We start from the raw sequence: 23,661 nt of genomic DNA on the forward strand, positions 1-23,661 counted from the left end.
ATTCTGCACATGTGCAATTTGTATAAACTTACAACTCTGCATGCGCAGACTGCTCCTGGCCATGGGATTGCTATTGCAGGGGTGGGACAGCATGCCCAGTAGAGGACTTTTCTGGGGCTACCGGCAGCACAACAGAGTGGACTCCGAGGGCACCGAGGAAGCTCCTCTGTCTCAGGTTTATTTTAAGACATAGAGAAAGCAGAAGGTGTATTTTAACAGGATCCTCAACTGTATATGACAAGACAAATAACATTTATATTGCGCTTTTCTCCTGGCGGACTCAAAGCGCCAGAGCTGCAGCCACTACTAGGGTGTGCTCTATAGGCAGTAGCAGTGTTAGGGAGACTTGCCTAAGGTCTCCTACTGAATAGGTGCTGGCTTATATAGTAAAATGATGTACAGTATAACAGTATCAAAATATAAAACGGCACATTCTTTTTAGATCACCCACTTTTCTTTCCTTCATTTTACATATTTGCCATACAATATAAATGACAAAAGACACATTCAGAATTTTATAAATAGAACAACATGGTAACAAACACACCATCATGTACATTTCCAACAGAAGGACACTCAGTCTGCATCTAGATTTCTGTGGTGTTGTAAAGACACACTGTCAGGTAAGGCTCAGAAAAAGTTTTCCAGCTGATGTAGACATCCAGTCGGGTATCCATTGACATGCTAAAAGCTGTAAAGAGAATAGAATTACACATTAACAGAGATAAATTACAACTTTCCACACTTACGGTTAGGGAGCTCTGTAAATATCACAGCAATTCAAAAATACTTTAAGTGAACAGAGCCAAAGCCCAGGTCAATAAGGAAATACTTAAAGGAAACCTGAAAGCCATAAAAAAATAAATAAATAAAAGATACATACCTAGGGCTTCCTCTAGCCTCCTTTAGGAAAATTCGGCAGTCGGGGCGTACTACGGATGCGCGGCTGCATGCACACCATCACACTCCTGTCGCTGGAAGAGTTCTACGCCTGCGCAGTACTATTGCGCAGAATGCTCTCGGTCATGGGAGCGCAACGAGGAAGCACGTGTGGCCAGCCTGCGCTGACTGGCAGAATTGCCAGGCCCCCTAGTGGATGATTCAGGCAGCGTGGGAAAACGGCAAGGGATCGATCACCCTGAAGAGGGCTGAGGGAAGGTCCAGGTGTGTATAATTTTTTTTTAATTTGTGTTATCTAAAGGTACACTTTAACTGCTTCCAGACGGCGATGATTGAAATCTACGCCCTGTGTTGAGGCTGTTATTCTTGCCAGGGCGTAGATTTCACCTCACCGCTGCACGCTCTTGCTGCCTCCACCGATTGCGTCACTCTCTGTCCGCTTGCTCACTTGCCCTGTCATCTCTAGGATGGCAGAGATCTGTGAGCCAGTCAGAAACCAATTTCATTGGCTCAATGTAAGCAACTCCCATTGGCTTACATTGATCTCACGGACAGGAGCCAATAAAAGCGTCTCCTGACAGGCTCACAGAGCTTTGCCGTCATAGAGACAGCGGAGTGGGTGGTCTGAGGTGACAGGTGTGCGGCGTGGACGGAGGAAGCGACGGGTATGTGCAGCAATTAGCCATTATGCGCAGGTTTCTGGTCCTTAAGGGGGCAGAGGCCGCTGGTACTGAAGGTGTTAAGAAGAGCTGAATACTGCAGAGGCTTCCCACAGAGTCCTGCCACTCTGACCCAAAAAGATTTCTGACAAGGACTTGTGGGAAATCTAATTGGGGCCACGCTCCCTTTCCAAGCACAAGCGCTGTTGTACTGTGCCTGCGTGAGTGTAAGCAGCTCCATGCTATTGCACAGGCCCAGGTGTGCTTGCATGGGTGCAGCACGGCTGTGCATGAGCTTGAAGAGGTGCATGGCCTGGATCTTCTGGAGAGTCCCAGCAAGCGGCGGCAGGATCAAGGAGGACTTGGGAATAGGATCAAAAGATTCTCTCTTTGTAGGTAAGCATTTCCTTTTCTGCTCGGGTATCACTAAGTGATATTTGGGTGAATATCAAAAAATGAAATATTTATTTTGTCACCTTGGACCAGAGATTTAAAACTCCAGTTCTCAAGGGCCAAGGTTCTCACACATCAATCAGGAAAGGTGTGTTTCATCAAGTAGAACAAACTTCTCCATTTCTCAAGCCTTCCTAAACACTGGCATGGATATGGCCCTTGAGGACTGGAGTCTGACATCCATCTTAAGGTGGCCACACGATACAATAAAATGATCTAATTTTACGGCAATTCAATAACAATCAGATCTCCCGAAAAAATTGAAAGCTTTTTTTCATTCGACTGAAAAATCTGATTTCTTCGATTTTTATCGATCCGGAATGCCAGATATTTTTCTTCAATCTTTCTAAAGTTTGCATAGTGTGTGTTAGATTGTCACTTTATTAATATACACGCCCTAGCAATTTTGTCAATCATTTTGATCATAATTGGGGAAAAATTGAACATATGTGTGAGGCACATTGGTCATATTTTTGAAATGTTACAGTCAGAAAAATTGATTGCAATTCTTAAAGTGAACAGATATTTTAAAAAAATTGTATGGTCTGTGGCCACCTTTAGACTGACTTCATTACTATGAATGAGGACGAAGACGACATATTCCTTCCATGTTTTTTAATATTCTATGATGTGACAAAGAAAATGGGTAATTTAACTGCTCTAAACTGCCATTGTCACCCTAAGGCCTGGTTCACATTAGCGTTCCCTGTCCGGATCCGCCTGATCGGATCCGGACCGTATACTGTACAAACGGAACGTACGTTCCGCATAGCAATGCAAAGTCTATGTGGACGTTCACATGCGTACGTTCCGTACAGAACGGAGCCGGACCGGATCCGGACTCCGGACGCTTTTCCAACATGCGCTATTTTTTGGGTCCGGATCATCCGGCCCACGCACCCGGACCGGATCCTGACTGCACCATCCGGATATAGAAACCAATGGGGAACGGAAAGCACAGAACACACAGGATACAAACACCTGACGTTCTACCCCACTTCCTATGCGTATTATAGCATCCATTTCGGATGGGGACACATGGGCCCAGCATATCTGGAGTGGAGCAGCAGTGACACACGTGCTGGAGCTGTTTGGCAGTATGTCGGAGGTGAAGGTGAGGCCTAAAAGCGAAGGACCTGATTCTACAGGTGCACCAGGTGCACCTTCTGCTGACCCCAACAATTTAAATAGTATTTTCGCTATTTTTTCCACACGGATCTGGATGGCAGCCTGATACATGACTGGTGCAAACGGACCGGATCCGGATCGGAACCGTACGGTTCCGATCTGATCCGGTCCGTTTGCATGCCAAAGCGCAAGTGTGAACGGGGCCTTAAAAAAGGAAGTTTCTCTGCTTTGGTAGCAGGGTACTCTTCCACTACAAAATGCAGGGACAGGCAGAAACTGTTTGCACCCACAGCATTAGACCCCAATGACAGATGAATTTAATATAAGTAATTATCTTGTTACAATGGAACTTTTTAAGGGGTTGGATATAATAGGCAGCAAGCGAACAGTTATGGAGTATTATATTTTGAAAGCAGGAAAAATGAACAAGCTTAAAGATCTGAGTGACTTTGAAAAGGTCAAATTGGGGCCAACTTCACAGAGCCAATTAGATGGCTTGAATATTGTGTCCAAACATCTCCAAAATAGCAGGTTGTCAGGCTCAGCCATACTCGGTGCAGTTGGTAACTCCCAAGTATATGCAGTCGTCCAGGATTTGATGCAAGTGATGTTTATTTACAGTGAAAGGTACATGCAATGTTCAAGCAGGGTTTACAAAACATAATGCAGGAACAGGTTGCAACACAAGTTCATACATGCAGGAATATTACCCAGTGACTGGCAAACGGATAAAAGTCCAGGAACAGACATGCAGGTTATCCAGGAACAGGTTTAACCAGGAACATGCATACAGGCAAGGAAATCCAGGTACTCCAGACATGAACAGGTATTCAGGCGTGAAGTCCAGATACTCAGAGCAGGAACAGGCATACAGGCATGAACTCCAAGAGCTCAGGACATCAACAGGAACATAGGCTTGGAATCCACATACTCAGAACAGGAACTAGGACACAGGAACTCAGGACATGAACACCAGATACAAGAGTCAGCGAACAGGGAGGCGGAGGTCCAGCTGCACTAAGCTAAAGAATACAATGCAACAGCAAAGCCTGCTGGGAACTCAGGATGCTAAATGCTTCCACTAATGGAGCAATTACCCTGCAGGTGATGGAACACTCCTATGCATATGCAAATTGGATCAAGGTCACTGCCAGCTCATTGCTGCAGTAACAGAGAGTCCTGACACATGCATATGCAAATTGGAACAGCTCCAGTGCTTGCTGATCACTGCAGAGGCAGGGAATCCTGACACAGGTCTTGTGGGGTGTTTCTGGTATAAATTGGGTAGTACCTACAAAAAAGTGGCCCAAATAAATACAAGTAGTGACCCAGTGACAAGGCAATGAGTGCTCAAGGCTCACTGATGTGTGTCAGGAATGAAGGTAAGGCCATCTGGCCTGGTCTCATAGAAGAGCTACTGTATAACAAATTGCTGAAAAAGCTAATGCTGGCCCTAACAGAGAGGTATTGGACCACACAATGCATCAATGTTTGCTTTATATAGTATGAGGTTGCGTAGCCACAGAACAGTGAGAAAACCCATGCGGATTTCTGTTCACCTCAGACAGCATCTATAAAGGGTGTGTGAGTGTTGTAAGTAGACCATGAAGGAAGCTAGCCTTCCAAACGGCCCAGATTTCGATCTTGTTGAGTATCTGTGGGTTTCATTCGAAAATAGTCTATGGATATCTCACTTCACAATTTACAGGACTTAAAGAGACTCTGTAACATCAAAAACATCCCCTGGGGGGTACTCACCTCGGGTGGGGGAAGCCTCCGGATCCTAATGAGGCTTCCCACGCCGTCCTCTGTCCCACGGGGGTCTCGCTGCAGCCCTTCGAACAGCCTTCGACAGACCTGACAGTCAGTTCAATATTTACCTTTGCTGGCTCCAGCGGGGGCGCTGTGGCTGCTTTCGGCTCCGAACTACACGGAAATACCCGATCTCAGTCGGGTCCGCTCTACTGCGCAGGCGCCGGAAACTTGCGCCTGCGCAGTAGAGCAGACCCGACGGCGATCGGGTATTTCCGCCTACTTCGGAGCCGACAGCCGTCAGAGCGCCTGCGCAGGAGCCGGGAAGGTAAATATTGACGTCATCTTTCACGGAGGGCTGCAGAGAGACCCCTGAGGGACGGAGGGCGGCGTGGGAAGCCTCATTAGGATCCGGAGGCTTCCCCCACCCCAGGTGAGTACCCCCCAGGGGATGTTTTGATGTTACAGATCCTCTTTAAAGGATTTTTTACTACTGTCTTGGTGCCAAAGGCCTCAGGACACCTTCAAAGGTCTTCTGGAGTCTGTCAGAGCTTGTTTTGGCAGCATAAAGGCGATCTACACAATATTGGGCATGTGATTTTAGATTTTTATCTGATCAGTGAACAATGGCCATTAAGTAATTGTTACCTTACCTGCAAGGAGTGGGCCCAATATCCTGTGGTTCTGCTGGTAATCCCCAATGTTCTCACAGCGTGTCGGGCATAAACTTGAGAGGATGGGGCAAAGACTGGCAGATAACGTAAAATTCCAGTAGATGCTGCCTGTCTGTCTCCAACACACAGAGGAGTCAACAGCTGAACAAAGATTCCACTGGACTGGACCTCACACTGCAGCTGTTTGCTGAAAGTGGCCAGATATGCCTAGAATAAGAGTTAATTACGACAAATAAATACAGATTAAGGGTACAGCATTACAGATATCTTAAATTCTGTTTGCTCAGTGCATGCCGAAGAAGCAGGCGCTGCTTGTGTAAAATTGTGAATCTAAAGGTGTAAACAGAGTGATGAGATAAATAATTGTACCTATCCTCCTACTCCTAAGGACCAGTTTACACTAGGTGCCATGCATCTTGCAGGACGCATGCCAGCACTTGAAGAGATGCAAGCACGCATCTAGACTGCTTAGCCGTGTAGAGATTTGGGTACCATCTAGATTCGCATGTAATCTGGACAGCAAGTCATTGGCCACATAGGCAGCGCTTCCCTGTGCAACTTGCCTGCAGGGAAATGCTGCAGATTTGGGCCAAATTAGGCCCTAGGGTAAATGAGACAAAAAGTGACTATCTATTACATGGCCTGCAATCCAGATCGCACTTCGGTGCATGGCTTAATGATTTGGGCTGCCGCTAAGAATCAGTGACAATATTTAGTTATTGTCTTGCCTCAATGGACCATTCTTTCTGTGTCCCACAGCTAAAATATATGAACTTTTGACATTTTTATCTATTTCCTGCAATCAGAAGCTGTTCTCTTCCAGGAAAGAGCTTTTTGGCTGTAATTTCTTATCAGTGAGGGTTAGCATTATAGTCCATCTGGATTATGCCTGAATGGTATTGCTTTCTGGCAAAAAAGAAAAAAAAAAAAACAGGAACACAGCCTTGTTATTTTATGCTTGGCATTGTACAAACACTTTAATCACATCATGTCACCTCAGGCACACTTTATGGGCACCTGCCACAAGCAGGGATTGGCCATTAGCATTACGATTCTTTGGATGATCGATCAGAAACAATCGCTCGGGCCCACTAACGGAAGGATGGCTGCTATCCAATTCAATCAGATTAATGCAATCGATCAGAAAACCAGATCAATGCAAACTATTTTACGATCAAATCAAAGAGTTGACTGTCCAAAGAATTGTATAATTAATCACCAACTTTAGGCCACTAATGGCCAGTTAGTAAACGCAAGGACGTTTTTTTTCTAGTCAAGAAAAGCTGATTACCTTTAACCTCACTGCCTGTGAAAACAACACATTCAGGACTCAATCACATGAACAGCATGACAGTGTTGCATTGACGTTCTGCCGCTGCATCGCAGTCGGTTCTTGCATTTAGCTCTGCCATTTAGCCACTGATGGCTGCCATTCATAAAAGAATTGCATCATCACAAAAAAATGCAGGCAGCATTTTTTTATGTCATGGTAAGCACAAAACTGAGCGACCATCGCTAACCATCACCCAAGTCAGCAATCCACTACGTTCCTAATATGGCAAAAGTGGCAAAATAATAGTTTCTTGATCGGAGATCCACTAGGAAGGCAAGAGCTCATGTGAATAAGGCCTGATTGTAAGGATATAAGGCAAAAGTGAAACCTGTTTACATGGTGGGAAAAAGGAAATCAGATACAGTAAATACAAATTTATCACTTGAAATAAACAGTTACATGCTTCTCCATGAATTCTCCTTGCAGGTGGCCATACATTGCTCAATTGTCCTGTACGATCAACCAATTTATTTGGTCATTTTATCGGATGGAGGGAGAATCGACTATGTTCCATTTTGCTTGATTCGATAGAAACTTGCCAATAATGTGGTCTAATCAACGAATCTACTCGATCGGACAGGATGGAAAATATTGGTCGATTGCAAAGGAATCGGCTCCTGTTCACATTATTTTGATCGACAAAGAATCAATTTTCGGTTATAGCTCATGAAGTCACAACATCGTTCAAATCGATAGTAAAGGAGAATTGCATAGGTTCTAGCTTGAAGTGTGTGGGCCTCTATCCACTGAGTTCCGATCAACCACACTGTAGTTGATTGCCTAATAAAGTCGATCGCGCAATATCTCAATGGAAAATCGTGTAATGTATGGCTACATTAACTGTGCAAAGAGGAACTCCTGCCTAGATTAGGTTTACCTCCACTTCGCCATATTACCTTTCCAATATATGGAATCACTGAAAGTTTAGATATGCAGTTTTTACCGAAGATAACTTCTGAATAGTTTTTTTTTTTTTTTTGTAGTGCTTTGACTGAAACGTTTGGTTCCACATACCCTGCAATCGAGACAGTTGGTTTGGGCACCTGGACCGATTTCAAGATGAAGCACCTCCATAGACCGCAATTATATAGCCAAACTCTGGATCAGCTGCAGTGCACATGTAGCCAAATAATGGTATCGGCTATGTATAGCAGAGTACTGTTATCAGCTGCCATGGAGCATTATCGGCTGTGGTGCTCAGCTAAACAGGTGTGTTAGGCGTAGGTGTGTGTGTGGGGGGGGGGGGGGGGAGCTAAGTGTTAGGCATAAGTACAAGGGAGGTCAGCGTTAAGCGTAGGTGGGTAAGGTTAGTGTGCAGCATCGTCAATGGAAGCCAATAATTGAATGTCAGTAATATTACAGTACTGATATTCAAACTTTCGGCTGCCACCCAAATTAACAGCCATGATTATTAAATATACACACCTGCAACTGCCACATTTCCTCCCACCTTTGCCTGCATGCTCTCATCTGGTTCACTAGTGATGTCATCAACACAGTAACCAGTCTGATGGCAGGTGAGGAGGGGAAAAAATGGACTATAAATTAGCCCTACATTCTAATCTAAGCATGAGGACTCATTTGGGGAGGTCCATTTGTGACAGCAACTAGTACTGTTGAGATAGTAAGAATGTATACTATACAGCCTTACTACTAAACAGAGAACCAGCACAGGGTGACTGCAAACACAACCTCAGTTTTGTTACCTGGGTTTAACTTAAAGTGGACCTGAACCGAAATGCACCCTGTATGTATTTAGAGTTTAGCCAGTCTAATTACCCTTCATCTGTGTCTAATCACAAGCTGTAATTTGATCTCTCCCCGTGTCACCTGACTGCCATGGCAGATAAGCTCATTTGAAAGCACAGGATGTTAATAATGTCTGCTTACATGAAAGCAGGAAGTAGAAACACTGGATAAAATATTTTAGGATTTGTATCAGCTGTAACAAAGAAGTGTTTTTTATTTGAAGGTTATTATGCTGTGGCTTATCTTTTAGGCCTCATTCCTACCTAAAAACGAAAACGTTTTGCATTTCTGTGCGCTTTTTTCCCCCTCCTCCCGGCACTCCACTGCGCGCTGCGTTTCTGGTAAAAGCACTTTTCTAAGCGCTTTTCCAGAGCGGCTGTAATTCTCTCCCTGACGCAAGTCAGGAAGTGAACTTTGACTTGGAAAAGAATATAATGTATTTATTCTTAAAAACACAAACGCAATTGCTGCACAAAGCAATTTTGTGAGCGTTTGCGTTTTTCCTATACCTTCCATTGAGGCAAAATCGACCCAAAAATGGTACAGGCACCGGTTTGCTGCACGCACAGTACATGAACCGCGCTGATATGAACCTTCTCATAGAGATTCATTGCACAAGCATTTTGTGCCCATTTGCAATGCATAACTTTTTTAACCATTACCATTTTTACCTTAGATGCAGCTATCTGAGATAAGTCTCTGCGTCTGGATGCACTTCCAGGACACACGTTGACAATGGCTCCTCTTCTCCTTTCTACCATGCCAGGTAGCACTATGTGAACCATCATAACAGCTGCTGCAACATTCACATTGATGATCTCCCAGACTTTGTCTTGTGGAACGGACATAATATATGGTGGATCTTCACAGAACACCCTTGCATTGTTCACTAGAATGCCCACATCCACGTCTGTCAAAGCCTCGCTAATGGAATGGTATGCTTGATGCCCCTGGCTGAAGTCTACATGAAGAAAGCTGGTATTAACGCCATATGTTTCTGCTATGGCATCGGAGACGCTTCGTAATTCCTGTCTGTTGCTACACATCAGGATAATATTCAGACCGCGGCTTGCCAACTCTTCTGCATATGCCCTTCCAATGATATCTGTGGCTCCTATAGAGGACAGAAAAAAAAAACAAAAAAAAAAACACAAACCTTGTGCTGTACATACCTCAATAAATGTCGATTTACAAAAGATAAGAGCATTCTATAAAACAAGTGATATGTTCAGTATTACTACTCCACACTGGTAAGACCTCTACTTATTACCGAATTAAAGCCATGGTTTTTGTTAAATTACCTATTATCGCATGTGTGAACTGAATGTGGTATTTTACTGAACAGCCCTTAGTAATTAAGGCCTTTGTGACTGTCACAGAAGCTGGCCTAGTGGCTTGGGTCCCCCCACAGCCTCAATTAACTTTGAGTTGGCCCTTTTGGTGGTATGTGGTAGTGCTGATGTTCAAATTCAATATAGTGAATTCGAACACACTAATACTCCCGACTGCCACTGTTCAGGACATGAACGAGTGGACAGGATCATTCAATGGGTTGCATCACATCAAAACACACAAGGCAGTGAACTCCTCCCAACCCTGTCCATTTTTTCAGGTACGAAACTGAAGCGGTGCATAGTGAATATGTCCCTATATGTGTACAGGTTTTTCTGTGATTTTAACTGATTACAACAAGATTCATTTATTGTGTTAAGTAGAAGCCTGCACAGGTCTACTTTTCAGACTAGCAGCCGACCCACTTTCTGAAGAAACCGCTACCCGCACCTGACTGAACCCGCAACCCATTTTTCAGCTGTCTAACGAAGCCATGAAGAGCGGGTGGCAGGTAGCCATTATAGTTACCTGTTTGGACGGCTGTATCGGCTTCTCCTCTTCCTCCACCTACAGCAGAGCTGCGCTCCCGCTCATCCTCTTCTGGCTTCCGATCACATGATATGATGTGATCCTAACCCAGAAGATGATGTCAGTGCTGCAGCGCAGCCCAGTGGTGGGAGAGTGGTGATGGAAGAGACTCTTCTGTCACTCTCTCCCACCACCAGGCAGCGCTGCAACACTGACATCATCCTCTGGGTTACGATCACATGTCATATCATGTGATCGGAAGCCAGAAGAGGATGTCGGGAGTACAGCACTGCCGCAGATGGATAAAGAGAAGAAGCTGATCCAGCCATCCACACAGGTAACTATAGCAGCTCCCTGCGCACACTACCTGCAACCCGACCCACACCCGCAGTGCGCTATTTGCAACCCAACCCAAAATGAATACGGGTACCCAAACCAGACCCACATTTTGGGTAACCCGCAGATATCCAACCCAATGCAGGCCTCTAGTGTAAAGCCTCTTATAAAGCAATCTATCTGAGATCGAGGGTCCCAAAACCTACACCTGAACTTGTTTATTCATGTTTGTGACCTCAAAATTCATGTACTGTCCTTAATTATATCATGTAACTAATTAAAAGTTATATTTTAACTTCTACCTTTGATCTTCTGAAACCAATTTTTACCTTTGGTTTCAATTGTCATTTACAGGAAAGGGGGGGGGGGGGGGACACACATACTAGCAACACCACATTAAGTTTGTTTGAAAGTAATGAACTTACCGGTGACAACTGCCCACTGTCCATACTGCTTGGCCAGGTCCTGCCTCCTCAGCAGATGTGGCGTAACATGCAGTTTGATCGCACTGTAACACTCACACAGGATGCTGATGCCTTTCCTTGCTGTGTACAGAGCTCCCACCACAGCCAGAAACTCAAAGTGGTTATGGCAAGATCTGGCAACTTCACGGTATAAAAGATGAAAGCTGTCCACCGATGCCATGGAGACCACCAGTCTGAAATCAGAGAGGAAGTTTATACCCCAGACTACATGGAAAGATAATTTCCTATGGTGGTTATCAAAGGTATTGCACTTTGAGTCCTATGGGGGAAAAAAAACGCTTAAGAAATGTTATCTACATAATAAAGCATGTCAGAGACATAAGAAAGTATTCACACACTCTGAATCATTTCCACAGTGCTCAATATGTATACAAAGATACTTCCTATTAACAATGCTATTTGTCTTGTGATTGTGCAATCCCCTGCTTACATACTGTAGCTCCCAACTGTCCCTCTTTCAGGGGGACAGACCCTCTTAGGGGAACAAATCCCTTTGTCCCTCTTGCTTCCTCATTTGTCCCTCTTTCAAGACTGATGTACAGATCTGTGTAAATGTATGTATTTGTGTACTGAAAAATCTGTTTAATTGACTCTTTTTTTATCAATTAAGTTGATATTTCTTATCTTAAAATGATAAAATGTAGAAAAAGTGATGATTATAGAAAGGACCAGTGTGGATTGCATGATAAAACGACATCTTTTGATTCTCAATTCTTTGTGATATGCATGTTGAGGGGTGTGGTGGGGGCGTGGTTAGAGGGGTGGTGGGGCATGTCTTAAAGTGGACCTGAACTCAGAACCTCCTCTCTGCTCTAAAAGATAAGCAACAGCATAACTTTTAAACAAAAAATCATTTGTTACAGCTGATACAAATCTTGCATTAAATCTGCAGTGTCTCTACTTATGGACGGGGGTAAGCAAAGGAGGACACAGGACAATATAGGGAGTTCCTGACAGAGAACCGACGGAGTGGCACAGGTGTGACGTCACACGGTAGCTGGGTGAGTGGGGAAAACAATGCTCTCGGCCGAAGCAATCCTCTAGGCCGATCTCACTGGCCAAGTAGCGTAGGGGAATTCAGGGGAATCTAGTGTACATACACAGCTTTACTCTTCCCTGAAGTGAATAGGTAAGGTCCAGTTCACTATTATGCTTTTCTCTCTGCTATTAAAATTTTCTATGAGACCTATTTATAAAGCTGATGATCAGTCTTATAGCTAAAAAAAATCTTTATTTAAAGTAAAACTGAAGTGAAAAAGTCAGATACTTACCTATGGAGAGGGAAGGCTCAGGATCTTTAAAGAACTTTCCCGTTCCTCTCTGTGTCCTCTTTGGTTCCATCGCTGTCATCCCCGTTAGAACTATTTGACCAACTGGTCAAATACAGCTCTACAAGTCCTTGGTTAGCTTCAGGAGCACTCATGTGCCCAAGCACTGCCAAAGGCAGGTGGCTCCATACTTTGCATGCACAAGCACGCTCCAGCATGTGCAGTATGGAGCCGCCCATCTTCAGGAGTGCTCGGGACACAAATGCTCCCAATGCCTTATGAGGGATCTCAGAGGCAGCAAATTCAAACCGGGGTGACAGCGCTGGAACTAGGACACCAAGGGAGGAATGGGAAGGTTTAGGGTCCAGAGCCGTCCCTCTTCTTAGGTAACTAAATTTTTTTCACTACAGATTTGCTTTTAGGGTTACTATTCACAAAAGAGGGTACTTGGGTGTGAGTTGGGCAATAATTGTGCTGGAAATTTGGGCTTTGCTGGCGCTGCCATATGCTTTAACATGAATTATGACTATAGCAGCACAATCGGTAATTTGGGCGCCATCAATAAAAATTAGAGTAATTTGACCGCCAGCAATAGCTGGAAGTTGAATTACATCTTTCCCCCAGTGTCAATGGTGGCCTGGAGGGAGAATAATAATTAACGCCACCGGGACTTTTGCAGGAGCAGAGCGAGCCGTTTTTTAACTTTACCTTGCGCCCAAATTTCCTGCCGCTTTAATTGCATGTATGCACTTGAGAGACCAAAGTCCATATGCAATTAACGGTTTCTCACAACTTTTTTTCCTGGGTGATATTTTCACAATTAAATGCCTTTTAAACCACCAGCAAGCAAGAAAATACTCCAAATAATTTTGATAGTACTTTTTACACCTTATTGGTGCTTTTTCAATTGTGAAGTGCTGAAAAATTATTTTAAAGAGAAGATGAAACATTTTCTCCTACTCAGGAAAATAACTTTATTGCATATAGGGCCTCCTCTCTTATAAAGGGGTGGGTACTGTAATAATGTTGAGAAATACTGATACCCTGGTACATACATTGCTTTAGTATAGATATTTTAAATCCCATTTCCAGAATTTATATTTCTTCCCCTACACCCTCGCTAACAAACACTGAAAAGTATTCAACGTCAAAGTCATGTGACCACAACAATTAGTCAAAAAGCCATTGAGGTTAAAAGACCCCACTTCAGCTCCGGTCTATGCTTCCCTGAAGCCACATCCCTGATTTTTTAAAGAGAACCAGAGACGAAGCACCCTCATGTATTTTATTACATTTATCAGTGGGAACATGACAGTAAACACCTACCCTGCTTTTAGTTTCATTGTTATCTGCTTAATTAGTCTATTAGCAGCTGTGATAAGAATCCCCGACTGGCTCAGTCTAGGTTTGACCTGGAATCATTATAGCTGAGTCACTCTTCTGTGGAGTCTTTTCAAGCCCAAGCCTGCCACCTCCTGGCTCAAATTTCCTGCTTTGCATACTGAGAGCTGTGATGACATGGGAGGGGCTGCTCCTGCTGAGAGAGAAGCTCTGTGGCTGCAATATGATCCCTGTGTGCTCCCTGTGCACTAGATACTGATGATGACTGCAGTTTCATTCCTATGAGAGACACTTCCTACAGGCAGCTGAACATCATACCAAAATGAAAGCACACAGATGAAAGGCTGCATTTAGCCTTGATAGCAGCATAGTCTCATATAGCCTAGACCAGTGTTTCTCAACATTTTGTTAGTATGTACCCCTTTTAAGACCCCGTACTCACCAAGTACCCCCTAGCATAGCAAACATTATCACAAGTACCCCTTGACAAATATATATTTAATCGTAGTACATGATAATTGGTTCTAAACAATTTCCAAGCATTTACTATTGCCTTTAATTAGCAAAAATACTTATTTTTGTGTTGTTTAAATAAGATTTATATTTTTCTTAAACTCTAAATTTGTTATTCTTGGTTAAATATATCAAGCCCGAGTACCCCCTGGAACCATTAGATGTACCCCCTGGGGTACGCGTACCACACGTTGAGAACCTAGGGCCTAGACAGCACATCCAGAACAACTCATAACCCGGAAGGAAAAGGGATATGAGCCGGCGGCCATATTTGATTTGTCCTGGAGCAATAATGGATAAAAAACACTAAAAAAGGCACACCAGAGCGGCAAAATTATCAGGTAGAGCATTTATTCTTTACACGCTATCGACTGATATGTTTATTTTGTGTGAAACATTCATCTCTGGTTCCCTTTAACTAAATGCACACTACTTGCTGCTAGATATGATAGAAGGGAGGATCATAGGCAGTGGTGTAGCAATAGGGGCTGCAGAGGTAGCAACCGCATCGGGGCCCTTGAGCTAGAGGGGCCCCAAGGGACCCACCCCTCTAACACAGAATTCATTTTTTTATTGGTCCAGTGCTGATAATATTCACTTTTATAGTTGTTTTGAATAGTAGTGATCACTAACACACAGTTTCCCATCCCCTTCTTGCACCTCTGACACTGTGGCTGTCCTTGGTTGGTTTTGGTGTATTGCATCAATTGTTATCTATAGCATGCCTGGGGGGCCCCAATGCTAAACTTGCACTGGGGCCCACAACTTCTTAGCTACGCTACTCATCATAGCTATAACATTCATACAGCCCTCCAATCAGTGGAAGAGGGGATGGGTGATTGATGCAAGCACTATACCCCTTCCCAGAAATCATTGCAGGAGGCTGCAGCTGTCCTTCTCTAGTAACTAACTGGAACCCACAAGGAAGAACACAAGTTATCATTGGATATTCAGGGGTCATGCTAGCAAAAGTTACTTAGGGAGGGAGGCAGGGGAGCAGATGTTAAATGAAGAAAGGGTTGGGGGGAAGAGAGAGAGAATATGAAGGGGAAAAAAAGTGTATGACTGTGTTCCTACTGGACTGCGTGCTGTGGAGATTTAGGTGGCAGCCTGGCCACATGGAAAGCTATACTGACCTTTTACCGTTTTTTTGTGAATAGATATACAAGACTGGAGGACACATCCTAGGTTATTGACCTCTGGTAAGTAGTCCAATGGATGCTTTTACCAGAGTCTGGATGAATTGGCAGGGGGTCCAGCTCATGAAGAAGATCAGTCTTCCTGATCAAAAGGCAACAACGAGAACCTCAGCTTGCTGGCCAATCCCTTTAACACTAGTCATACAAATCCTGAAGGGAATTACATTCAGAATCCCTAGCCTGCTACACAAGGCATCCATCTGTTATCCTACAAATCTCATTAGACTCTGGATGAATCCCATTACTGCTGCAGGACAAAGGCAAGACTTGTGATATCTTTAGGAAACAGAATGCACACAGGAGACTTGGAAAACACAGCATCTTTCTGTCTGTGGTATATTAGCCATACATTCAATTCATACATGAAGGCTGACCTGTGCCGTCTCCTGTCACTCCAGCGTCTCACACCTGCAGGAGGACCAAACGGCACGAATCAGTATCAGCAGCGCTGCGTGTTTACTGTATGTCCTCGGCCAGAGCAACTTTATTCCGGGCTCCAGGTCCTGGCAGCTCTGTAGAGGGCAACACTGCAGAATCTACAGGGAGAGCACAGTTTACCTACACTGCAAAATAATACCTATAATTTATATCATAATATAGTGAATACTAATAGATCAGTTTAAAAATAAATCCTGTAAATGTTTATGCTTGTACTGTACATACCTGACAGGATCTGTGCCATTAACAGGCTACAGAAATAATCTGCCTGTAGCTAGCTAGCTAGCTTGATGGGCTTTGTAGCACTTTTATATCTGTTGGTTCTGATTATGATAAAGGTACCCATTAACAATACAATTTTAGAAAATGATCGACCTTCCGATCACAATTATCTGAAACGATTGTTTGTGCTTATAAATGGGATTAAAAAAAAAAATAACCAATCCGATTATTTCAAATTATTATTATTTATATAGAGCTGACATCTTCCGCAATGCTGCACAGAGCATATTGTCACGCTGTGTCGCATACAGTGAAGCAATGAATAGTATGCTTCACTGTACTGCTAACATGGGTGTTATTCAGTAAACACACTGCAAGCAGTGCAATGCTTTTGCATTGCAGTGTGTCATTTTGCAGTACAATGCGACCATACAAAGTACCACAATGGCCCACTGTGAACCTAGCCTTGGATCCCCACAAACTATGCTTACAAACTATGCTCAACTCACTGCAATGTTGCCGCAAGGTCGCATAGCCCCTCGACGGAGCAGTGTGCCATGAAGTGCAGCATACAGTACCATTAGACCGTGCCTCACTTACAATGTAAATGCGCATGTTGTCTTGTTAACACACTGTGTGCAATGCGTCACTGAGTTGGTACCCGCCGCGCCGCACTGCAATCAATGTAATAGACCCAGAGGATTATTATTGCATTTGCGTTGCTCCAATGTAACCGTAAGCGCTCAGACACACTATAAGTGATTTCCAGAGTGCTTTTTGGCCTCCGGAGCTTTATGAAAGCTTTTTAAAAAACGCTCCCATGGTCTTCCATTAAAATCATGGTAAAACTGCAATCAATTAACACGTTTTTACCGCGACCACAAATTTACAGCGATTTTAATGGAAGTCAATGGGAGCAGTTTTTAAAAAGCTCTTAGAAAGGCCAAAAAATGCTCAGAAAAGTGCTTATAGTGTGTCTGAGCCCTAATAGTGTGAAAGGCCCCTCAGAAGATTTTAATGGTTTAAAAGGGAAACTGAAGTGAAAATAAAAAAAAATAAAAAAAAAATAAAAAAAAGATACTTACCTTAGGAGAGTAAAGGCTCTGGGTCCTATAGAGCCTTCCCATTCCTCTCCTCATCCTGTCGTTCCTGTGCTGGCTCCGCCGTTAGTAGTCTCCGATCGATGGGTCAGAGAGTCTTCTCTTCTGCTTTGGGTGGGCTTCAGAAGTCTTAGGGAGCACTCAGGCTTCTGAAGAAGGGCAGGTCCACACTGCGCACGTGCCCTTTCTCGCACACTCGCGCATGCACAGTACAGAGCACTCGGGCTCCCAAAGACTTTGAAGTGCCTCCCGTTGTAGGAGAATTAAACGGAGGAGCCTATGGGGGAACGAGGGGATAAGGAGAGGAACGGGAAGGCTCTGTAGGATCCAGAAGACTTTTTTTTAAGGCTTCAGACTCACTTTAAAGAGAACCAAACATCAACACACTACCAGTATATGCTGCTCAACCACCTATTAATTAATTATGATGTCAAGAAAAAAGGGGGATGAAAGGTCACATACCACATTCAAAAAGTTGTTGCATATAAATATATGTACAGTTAAGACAATTCTCAAGCAAGAGCCAATATGCCCACAAATGTCTCAAAACTGATAAACACTCGAGGTGACCACACTATAACCTGGCTTTTAGTATGAATAGCATCTATCCATCGTTGCACTCAGGGCAAAACAGGCCAAGGGGCACCATAAGCAATAAATCACAATGGGGTAGTGTGAACCATGTTCCTATACTTTCACGGTGCGCAAATGACAAATCCAACAGCACCTGTATAATTACCCATAATCCACCATTGCACTCAGGGCAAAACAGGCCAAGGAGCACCATAATAAGTGGACCACAATGGGATAGTGTAAACCCTGCTCCTATTATTGCCTGGTGTGCAACTGAACATAACACCTTGCTGTCATTGACAGCATTCCCTCCAACCCCCTAGATCACTTTAAAGAGAACCTGTAACAAAAAAATCTCCCTCTGGGAGATACTTCCCTCAGGAGGGGGAAGCCTCAGGGTCCCAATGAGGCTTCACCCGTCCTCTGTAGCCTGGGAATCCAGCACTGACTCACTCAAAACTTCCTCAACAAAGCCTGACAATTACTGCGCAGGCACGGCAATATTTACCTACCACGAACTAGCACAGGTGCAGTAGTGGCTCTTCATTCAAGCTAAGGTGGAAATAGCCAAGCCCGATCGATTCGCTCTACTGCGCAGACGCAAAGAACTAGCTACTGCGCAGTAGAGCGGATATGATTGGGCTCGGCTATTTCTGCCTTAGCCTGAACAAAGAGCCGATACTGCACCTGTGCTGGATCGTGGTAGGTAAATATTTGCCTCAACGCTGTTCGTGGGGTCGTAGCGCTGGATTGCCGGGACTGAGGAGGACAGGGAAGCCTTCTGAGATAAGTGTCTCCCAGAGTGGGATTTTTTGTTACATTTTCTTACAAGTTTTCTTTAAAGGGGAACTGAAGTAAGAGGTATAAGGAGGCTGCCATATTTATTTCCTTTTAAGCAATACCAGTTGCCTGGCTATCCTGCTGAACCTCTGCCTCTAATACTATTAGCCATAGCCCCTGAACAAGCATGCAGCAGATCTGGTGTTTCAGACTTTAAAGTCAAGTCTGACAAGACTAGCTGCATGCTTGTCTGGTGTAATTCAGATACTACGGCAGAGAAATAGATCAGCAGGGCTGCCAGGCAACTGGTATTGATTAAAAGGAAATACTGTAAATATGGCAGCCTCCGTATACCTCTTCAGTTCCCCTTTAAAACATAATAATATATTTATTATTAATTTAACAGCACAATCTTTTGTGGCGCTATACATAATAAAAAGACCAGAGCAAAATGCACTAAAAATTATGTTTTTAATGATGTGGTCAAATTAAGGATATACAAATAATAGACAGCTGTATATTACGCCTGTAAGTATAGATAGGTAAGCTAAGTGGGTATAGTATTACCTAGCACCATTACCAGGTAAGAAACAGGAACACTTTCAAACAAAAGTATTGATGGAAAGAACAGCTATTTTGGCAATGGTAATAAGAGCTACTTTGTACTTAGGGCCAGTCCACACTAGAGCGGATGCGTTCCGTCCATTTTGTATCCACTTGCAACAAATTCTCTGTCCGCTCCGTGTCTATTCCTGCGTCGATCACATCTGCCCATACGCATCACAGCATCAGTCAGTCCATATTCAACCCTGAGGCCTGCAGGAGATTGGGCTCTCCATGGGGTGCATTAGGCTAAGTCTCCCTAGCCACAGGGAGAATTTTCATTGGTTCATCATGAACCAATGAGAACTCTCCCTGTTTCTGAGGATTCCCATTAGGCCCAGTTCACACTTGCATTACAGTGGCAAACGGATCCGTGAAAACAGATGTGATCACCGGTCGATTGGATCTGTTTTCATTCCGTTGCCACTCTGTTTCTATTCCGCTGCTTCCCTTCCGTTTCCCCACATCCCCCCAGACCCCCACCCCCAAAGTGGATTTTGCTTCTTAGAATGGTCTGTTTCTTCACTAGTGTGAAGAAACTTTCTGTTTTCTCATTGCCCCAATGCAGCACTTCAGCTTCAATTTCCATTCCGTTGGGCTCAATGGTCTGGAAAAATTGGTGCAGCAGCAAACTTGCGATACGTTCAGCGGATCGTGCTGAACGGATCCATTTGAACGGTTGGATGTGAATGAATACATAGGTTAGCATTGGATTCATTTGCATTCGCTAGGATCCATTCCGTTCTGCGTACGGACCATTTTTTCCCGCCAGTGTGAACAAGGCCTTGGAATTTTGCAGCCCAGTGGAGATCCCCATGCTTCTGACGGCCACCTGGCTGTGTAGGAGGGACCAAAAGGTGGCAATCGGCGACGGGATACACAAGTTTATGTCACAGCGGCAATCGAAACTGGCGAAGCGGATGCAGCAACTAGCCTAGTGAGAACAGACAGTGTCCATTCTCATAGGCTTTCTTTGCACACATTTCCCGTCCAGTTTGAGAAAATGTGTGAAGTTCGGGGTCTGCGTTCCGCTTAGTGTTATGCTTGTGTTGCGCAGCAAGCGGATCCGTTTTTCTTAACAGCTGGAGGCAGATCCTATTCTTTACATTAGGATCTGCTTCCTGTGCTAAACTGAGCTTAAAAAATGTCCCGAACGGGTACGAACGAAAGTATGAACCGGTCCTTACACTTTCCCTCCAACAATCTCAAGGCCGTTTTTTATCTATTTGTTGGCTCAGACAAGATAAAACATGTCAGTAGGACAGACCCGCTCAGACTTTGACTGAAAAAGCCGAGCCTGATCAGGTCCGTGCTACTGTGCAACAGCTTGTCGACGGTTTTGTGGAGGACACAGCACTGGAGAGGCCAGTGAAGGAAGATGGAGAAGCCTCTGGGTTAGGTGAGTACTCTTTTGAGGCAATTTTTCCCTAGGGCCGGTTTCAGACTGCAGATTTTCGTTTTTCCCCATCTGGCAGCCGGCCAAGCAGGAATTACTCTCACTTCCTGTGTCCAAAACGATCATGTGCATATTGCTAAAAATACGCTTCCGCACATGCCTAACACGTGAAACTTGCTGCGTGATTTCACACACGCATTGCCATAGATTTACATGACTTCCAGACAGTCCACCGCATGTCACCACAGAACCGCACGGTAGCATAGATTTCTCCTAGCATCGGGGATGCGGCAAAAACGTCATTTCCATTGCATCGCTCCGTACCTAAAGACTTTCATTGCCCTACTGTGGGGTGTGGTAAAAAGCACCCCCAAGGTACAATTTAAAGTGAACCTAAGCTGAAGCTTTGGTCAAAAAATAAATACTTACCTAGGAAGAGGAAAGCCTCTGGATCCTATAGAACAGTGATGGCTAACTTTGGCACTCCAGCTGTGACAAAACTACAAATCCCATCATGCATCTGCCTCCTTGAGCAGGGCCGGTTCTAGTAACAGTGGGGCGCCAGGGCAAAATTAGCCCAGGGGCCCCCCAATAGGTACCCCGACCAAAAAGCGGCATTAGGGGCCCTTTGTTCCAGTCATATTTCCCTCCTGGGCCCCTGAGCTGGCTGCTGACCCTCCCAACTTATCTGAGCACCCTGTTGCCCCTGCAGAGTCTTTGGCAGTGTAGTGTCTCACCTGCCCACCAGTACAGGTGAGATGTTGCTCTGCCAAAGACACTGCAGAGGCCCCGGGAGAAACAGATAAGATGGGGGGACACCATGGGGGCCCCTACAGGCTCTGGGGCCCTGGGGCGATTGCCCCCTTTCCCTTTATGGTAGCGCCGGCCCTGTCACCGAGTTATGTTTAGAGCTGTCAGAGTACTGCAATGCCTCATGGGACTTGTAGTTCCAGCACAGCTGGAGTGCCAAGGTTAGCTATCACTGCTATAGAACCTCCATAAAATCCAGGCCATGCCCCTCTTCAAGCATGGCCATGGCCATACTGCACCTACGTGAGCACAACCTGTGCAATAGCACATAGCTGCTCATGCAAGACCAGCTCTGGCTTAATGCGCAAGTGTGGTCAGACCTGGGCAGACACAGTACGGACACGCCTGTGCTTGAATAGGAGCATGGCACTGATCAGATTTTCAACAAGCCCTTGTTGGAAACCTTTGGGAGGTCTGCGAGTGGCAACGGGGGACCAAAGTATGCCGTTCAAAGCCTTCTTTGTGAAAGAGGCCTAACAGCTCCACAGCACAAACTTTGGTCCAGCATCGGCCAGCGGGTAGAAGCAACAATTGAGCACATACCTATTATTTGCCTGAGTGAGGCCCAGTGCACACCAAAAAACGATCCGCAAATGCTAGCGTTTTTTGAAGTGTTTTTTCAGAGCGATTCTAGGCGTGTGTAGAGTGATTTTCTAAATATGGCTAGCGTTTTTTGGAGCGTTTTGGTGTAGCATATTTTATTTTTTGTTACAGTAGAGCTGTAACTGAACAGCTTCTGTAACAAAAACGCTTGGAAAATCGCTCTGATCTAGTGCTTTTCAGAGCGATTTACTACTTTCCTATACTTAAAATTGAGGCAGAATCGCCTCAGAAATCCGCAAAAATGCTGCAGGACCAGAGTTTGCTTTTGAGGTAAAAATGAATCGCTCTGGTGTGCACCATCCCATTGAAATACATTAGCCAAGTGGTTTTCAAACCGCAAGTGTTTTTCAAAACAAAAAGAACTGCTCTTGGTGTGCACCAGCCCTGAGACTCTTTTGACTCTAGTCTACTTCAGGAGACCCAGCAGGAAACCTCAAAGGGAAATGTAGGTGTGCGATTATGTGGACAGCGCCCTCTCAAACTGCTAGCGTTCCAATTGGTTGTCGTAAACTAACTACGCCCACACTATTTGGTCAATCACAATGATTTGTGCTGTAAGAGGGTACTGTGATTGGACTATTCCCTATGAGGATCCCTGCTTGATCCCCTATAGTAGACAAGTGCAGGTCTTTTTGCTTAGCCTTCACACTGAATAAACCAGCAATTAGCGGGTTCGCCCCTAACCCCTGCGCAACAGCCAAAGGATAATTAACTTGCATGCAGTGAGCTACTTATCAGCTGGAATAGGAAGTGGTCCAGTGTGAAAAAGCCCTAAGCCCTTTGTTTTTCCTAACATTCTAAACTGAGCAATTGGATTGAAATAGGTTTTATAAAAGCCCTCAACAATGAAAAGACAGCTTGGTCCTGGCATAGCAAATTAATCAAGCAAGCAAAAAAAACCCCAACCCTATAAAATATTTCACGAATAATGCCTGTGCTGGAGGCCCAGCTCTTCTATTTCTGTCAGACAGCACAGCACCTGAGCCTCTTCCCTGCAGACAACACTGTATACAAGTTCATTAGAGGTGGGCAGAAACGTCACCTGGTTTGGACTAGACTTCAACAACATGACCTTGTCGTGCCCTCCCCCCCCGTTCTCCAGGAATCTGCCCGTTACACATACATTGAACCATATCAATCCCTGCCATGTACTGCTGAGGACCAAAAGTCCGAAACAGGCTGTCTACATGTGGGGTTGATGTGACTGTCACTGTGTAAGATTTAAAGCTATAGGCTTGCTATACACCCGTGGTTCTGGAATGTGGGTCTGGGCCGTTTCCATGTGATGCACGTGTCTGCAAGACGCGCAGCGTCACTTCCTGGTCTGCGGGTACGCAGACGAATCCCATGCACGGCTATGGGATTCGCAGCCTCTCGCACCATTTCGGGTGGTAATCGATTGCGCTAGCGATTTGGCCGGCGGCGCCATTCTACCCTATGGCAGAGTTTCCCTGCGCGATTTGCCTGCAGGGAAACGGCACATACA

At 44.7% G+C, this 23,661-nt stretch overlaps 1 protein-coding gene across 2 annotated transcripts; it reads right to left on the bottom strand.

The window, feature by feature from the left end:
• Positions 1–501: 501 nt before the first annotated feature.
• LOC137538088 (inactive hydroxysteroid dehydrogenase-like protein 1) lies at positions 502–23,460 on the bottom strand. Of its 2 annotated transcripts, XM_068260087.1 has the most exons (6): positions 23,218–23,460; positions 16,025–16,186; positions 11,270–11,502; positions 9,320–9,762; positions 5,546–5,773; positions 502–691 (listed from the first exon to the last, which is right to left on the bottom strand). In XM_068260087.1, exons 3-6 carry the CDS (start codon positions 11,487–11,489, stop codon positions 620–622), a joined length of 963 nt encoding a protein of 320 aa, XP_068116188.1. In that variant the 5' UTR covers positions 11,490–11,502; positions 16,025–16,186; positions 23,218–23,460; the 3' UTR covers positions 502–619. The 2 variants fall into 2 exon arrangements, with proteins under 2 accessions (XP_068116188.1, XP_068116187.1); XM_068260086.1 differs by lacking the exons at positions 16,025–16,186; positions 23,218–23,460 and adding an exon at positions 15,588–15,976.
• Between the last annotated feature and the right edge of the window lie 201 nt (positions 23,461–23,661).

The sequence above is a fragment of the Hyperolius riggenbachi genome, chromosome 11, assembly GCF_040937935.1.
Source record: "Hyperolius riggenbachi isolate aHypRig1 chromosome 11, aHypRig1.pri, whole genome shotgun sequence".
Lineage (NCBI taxonomy): Eukaryota > Metazoa > Chordata > Amphibia > Anura > Hyperoliidae > Hyperolius > Hyperolius riggenbachi.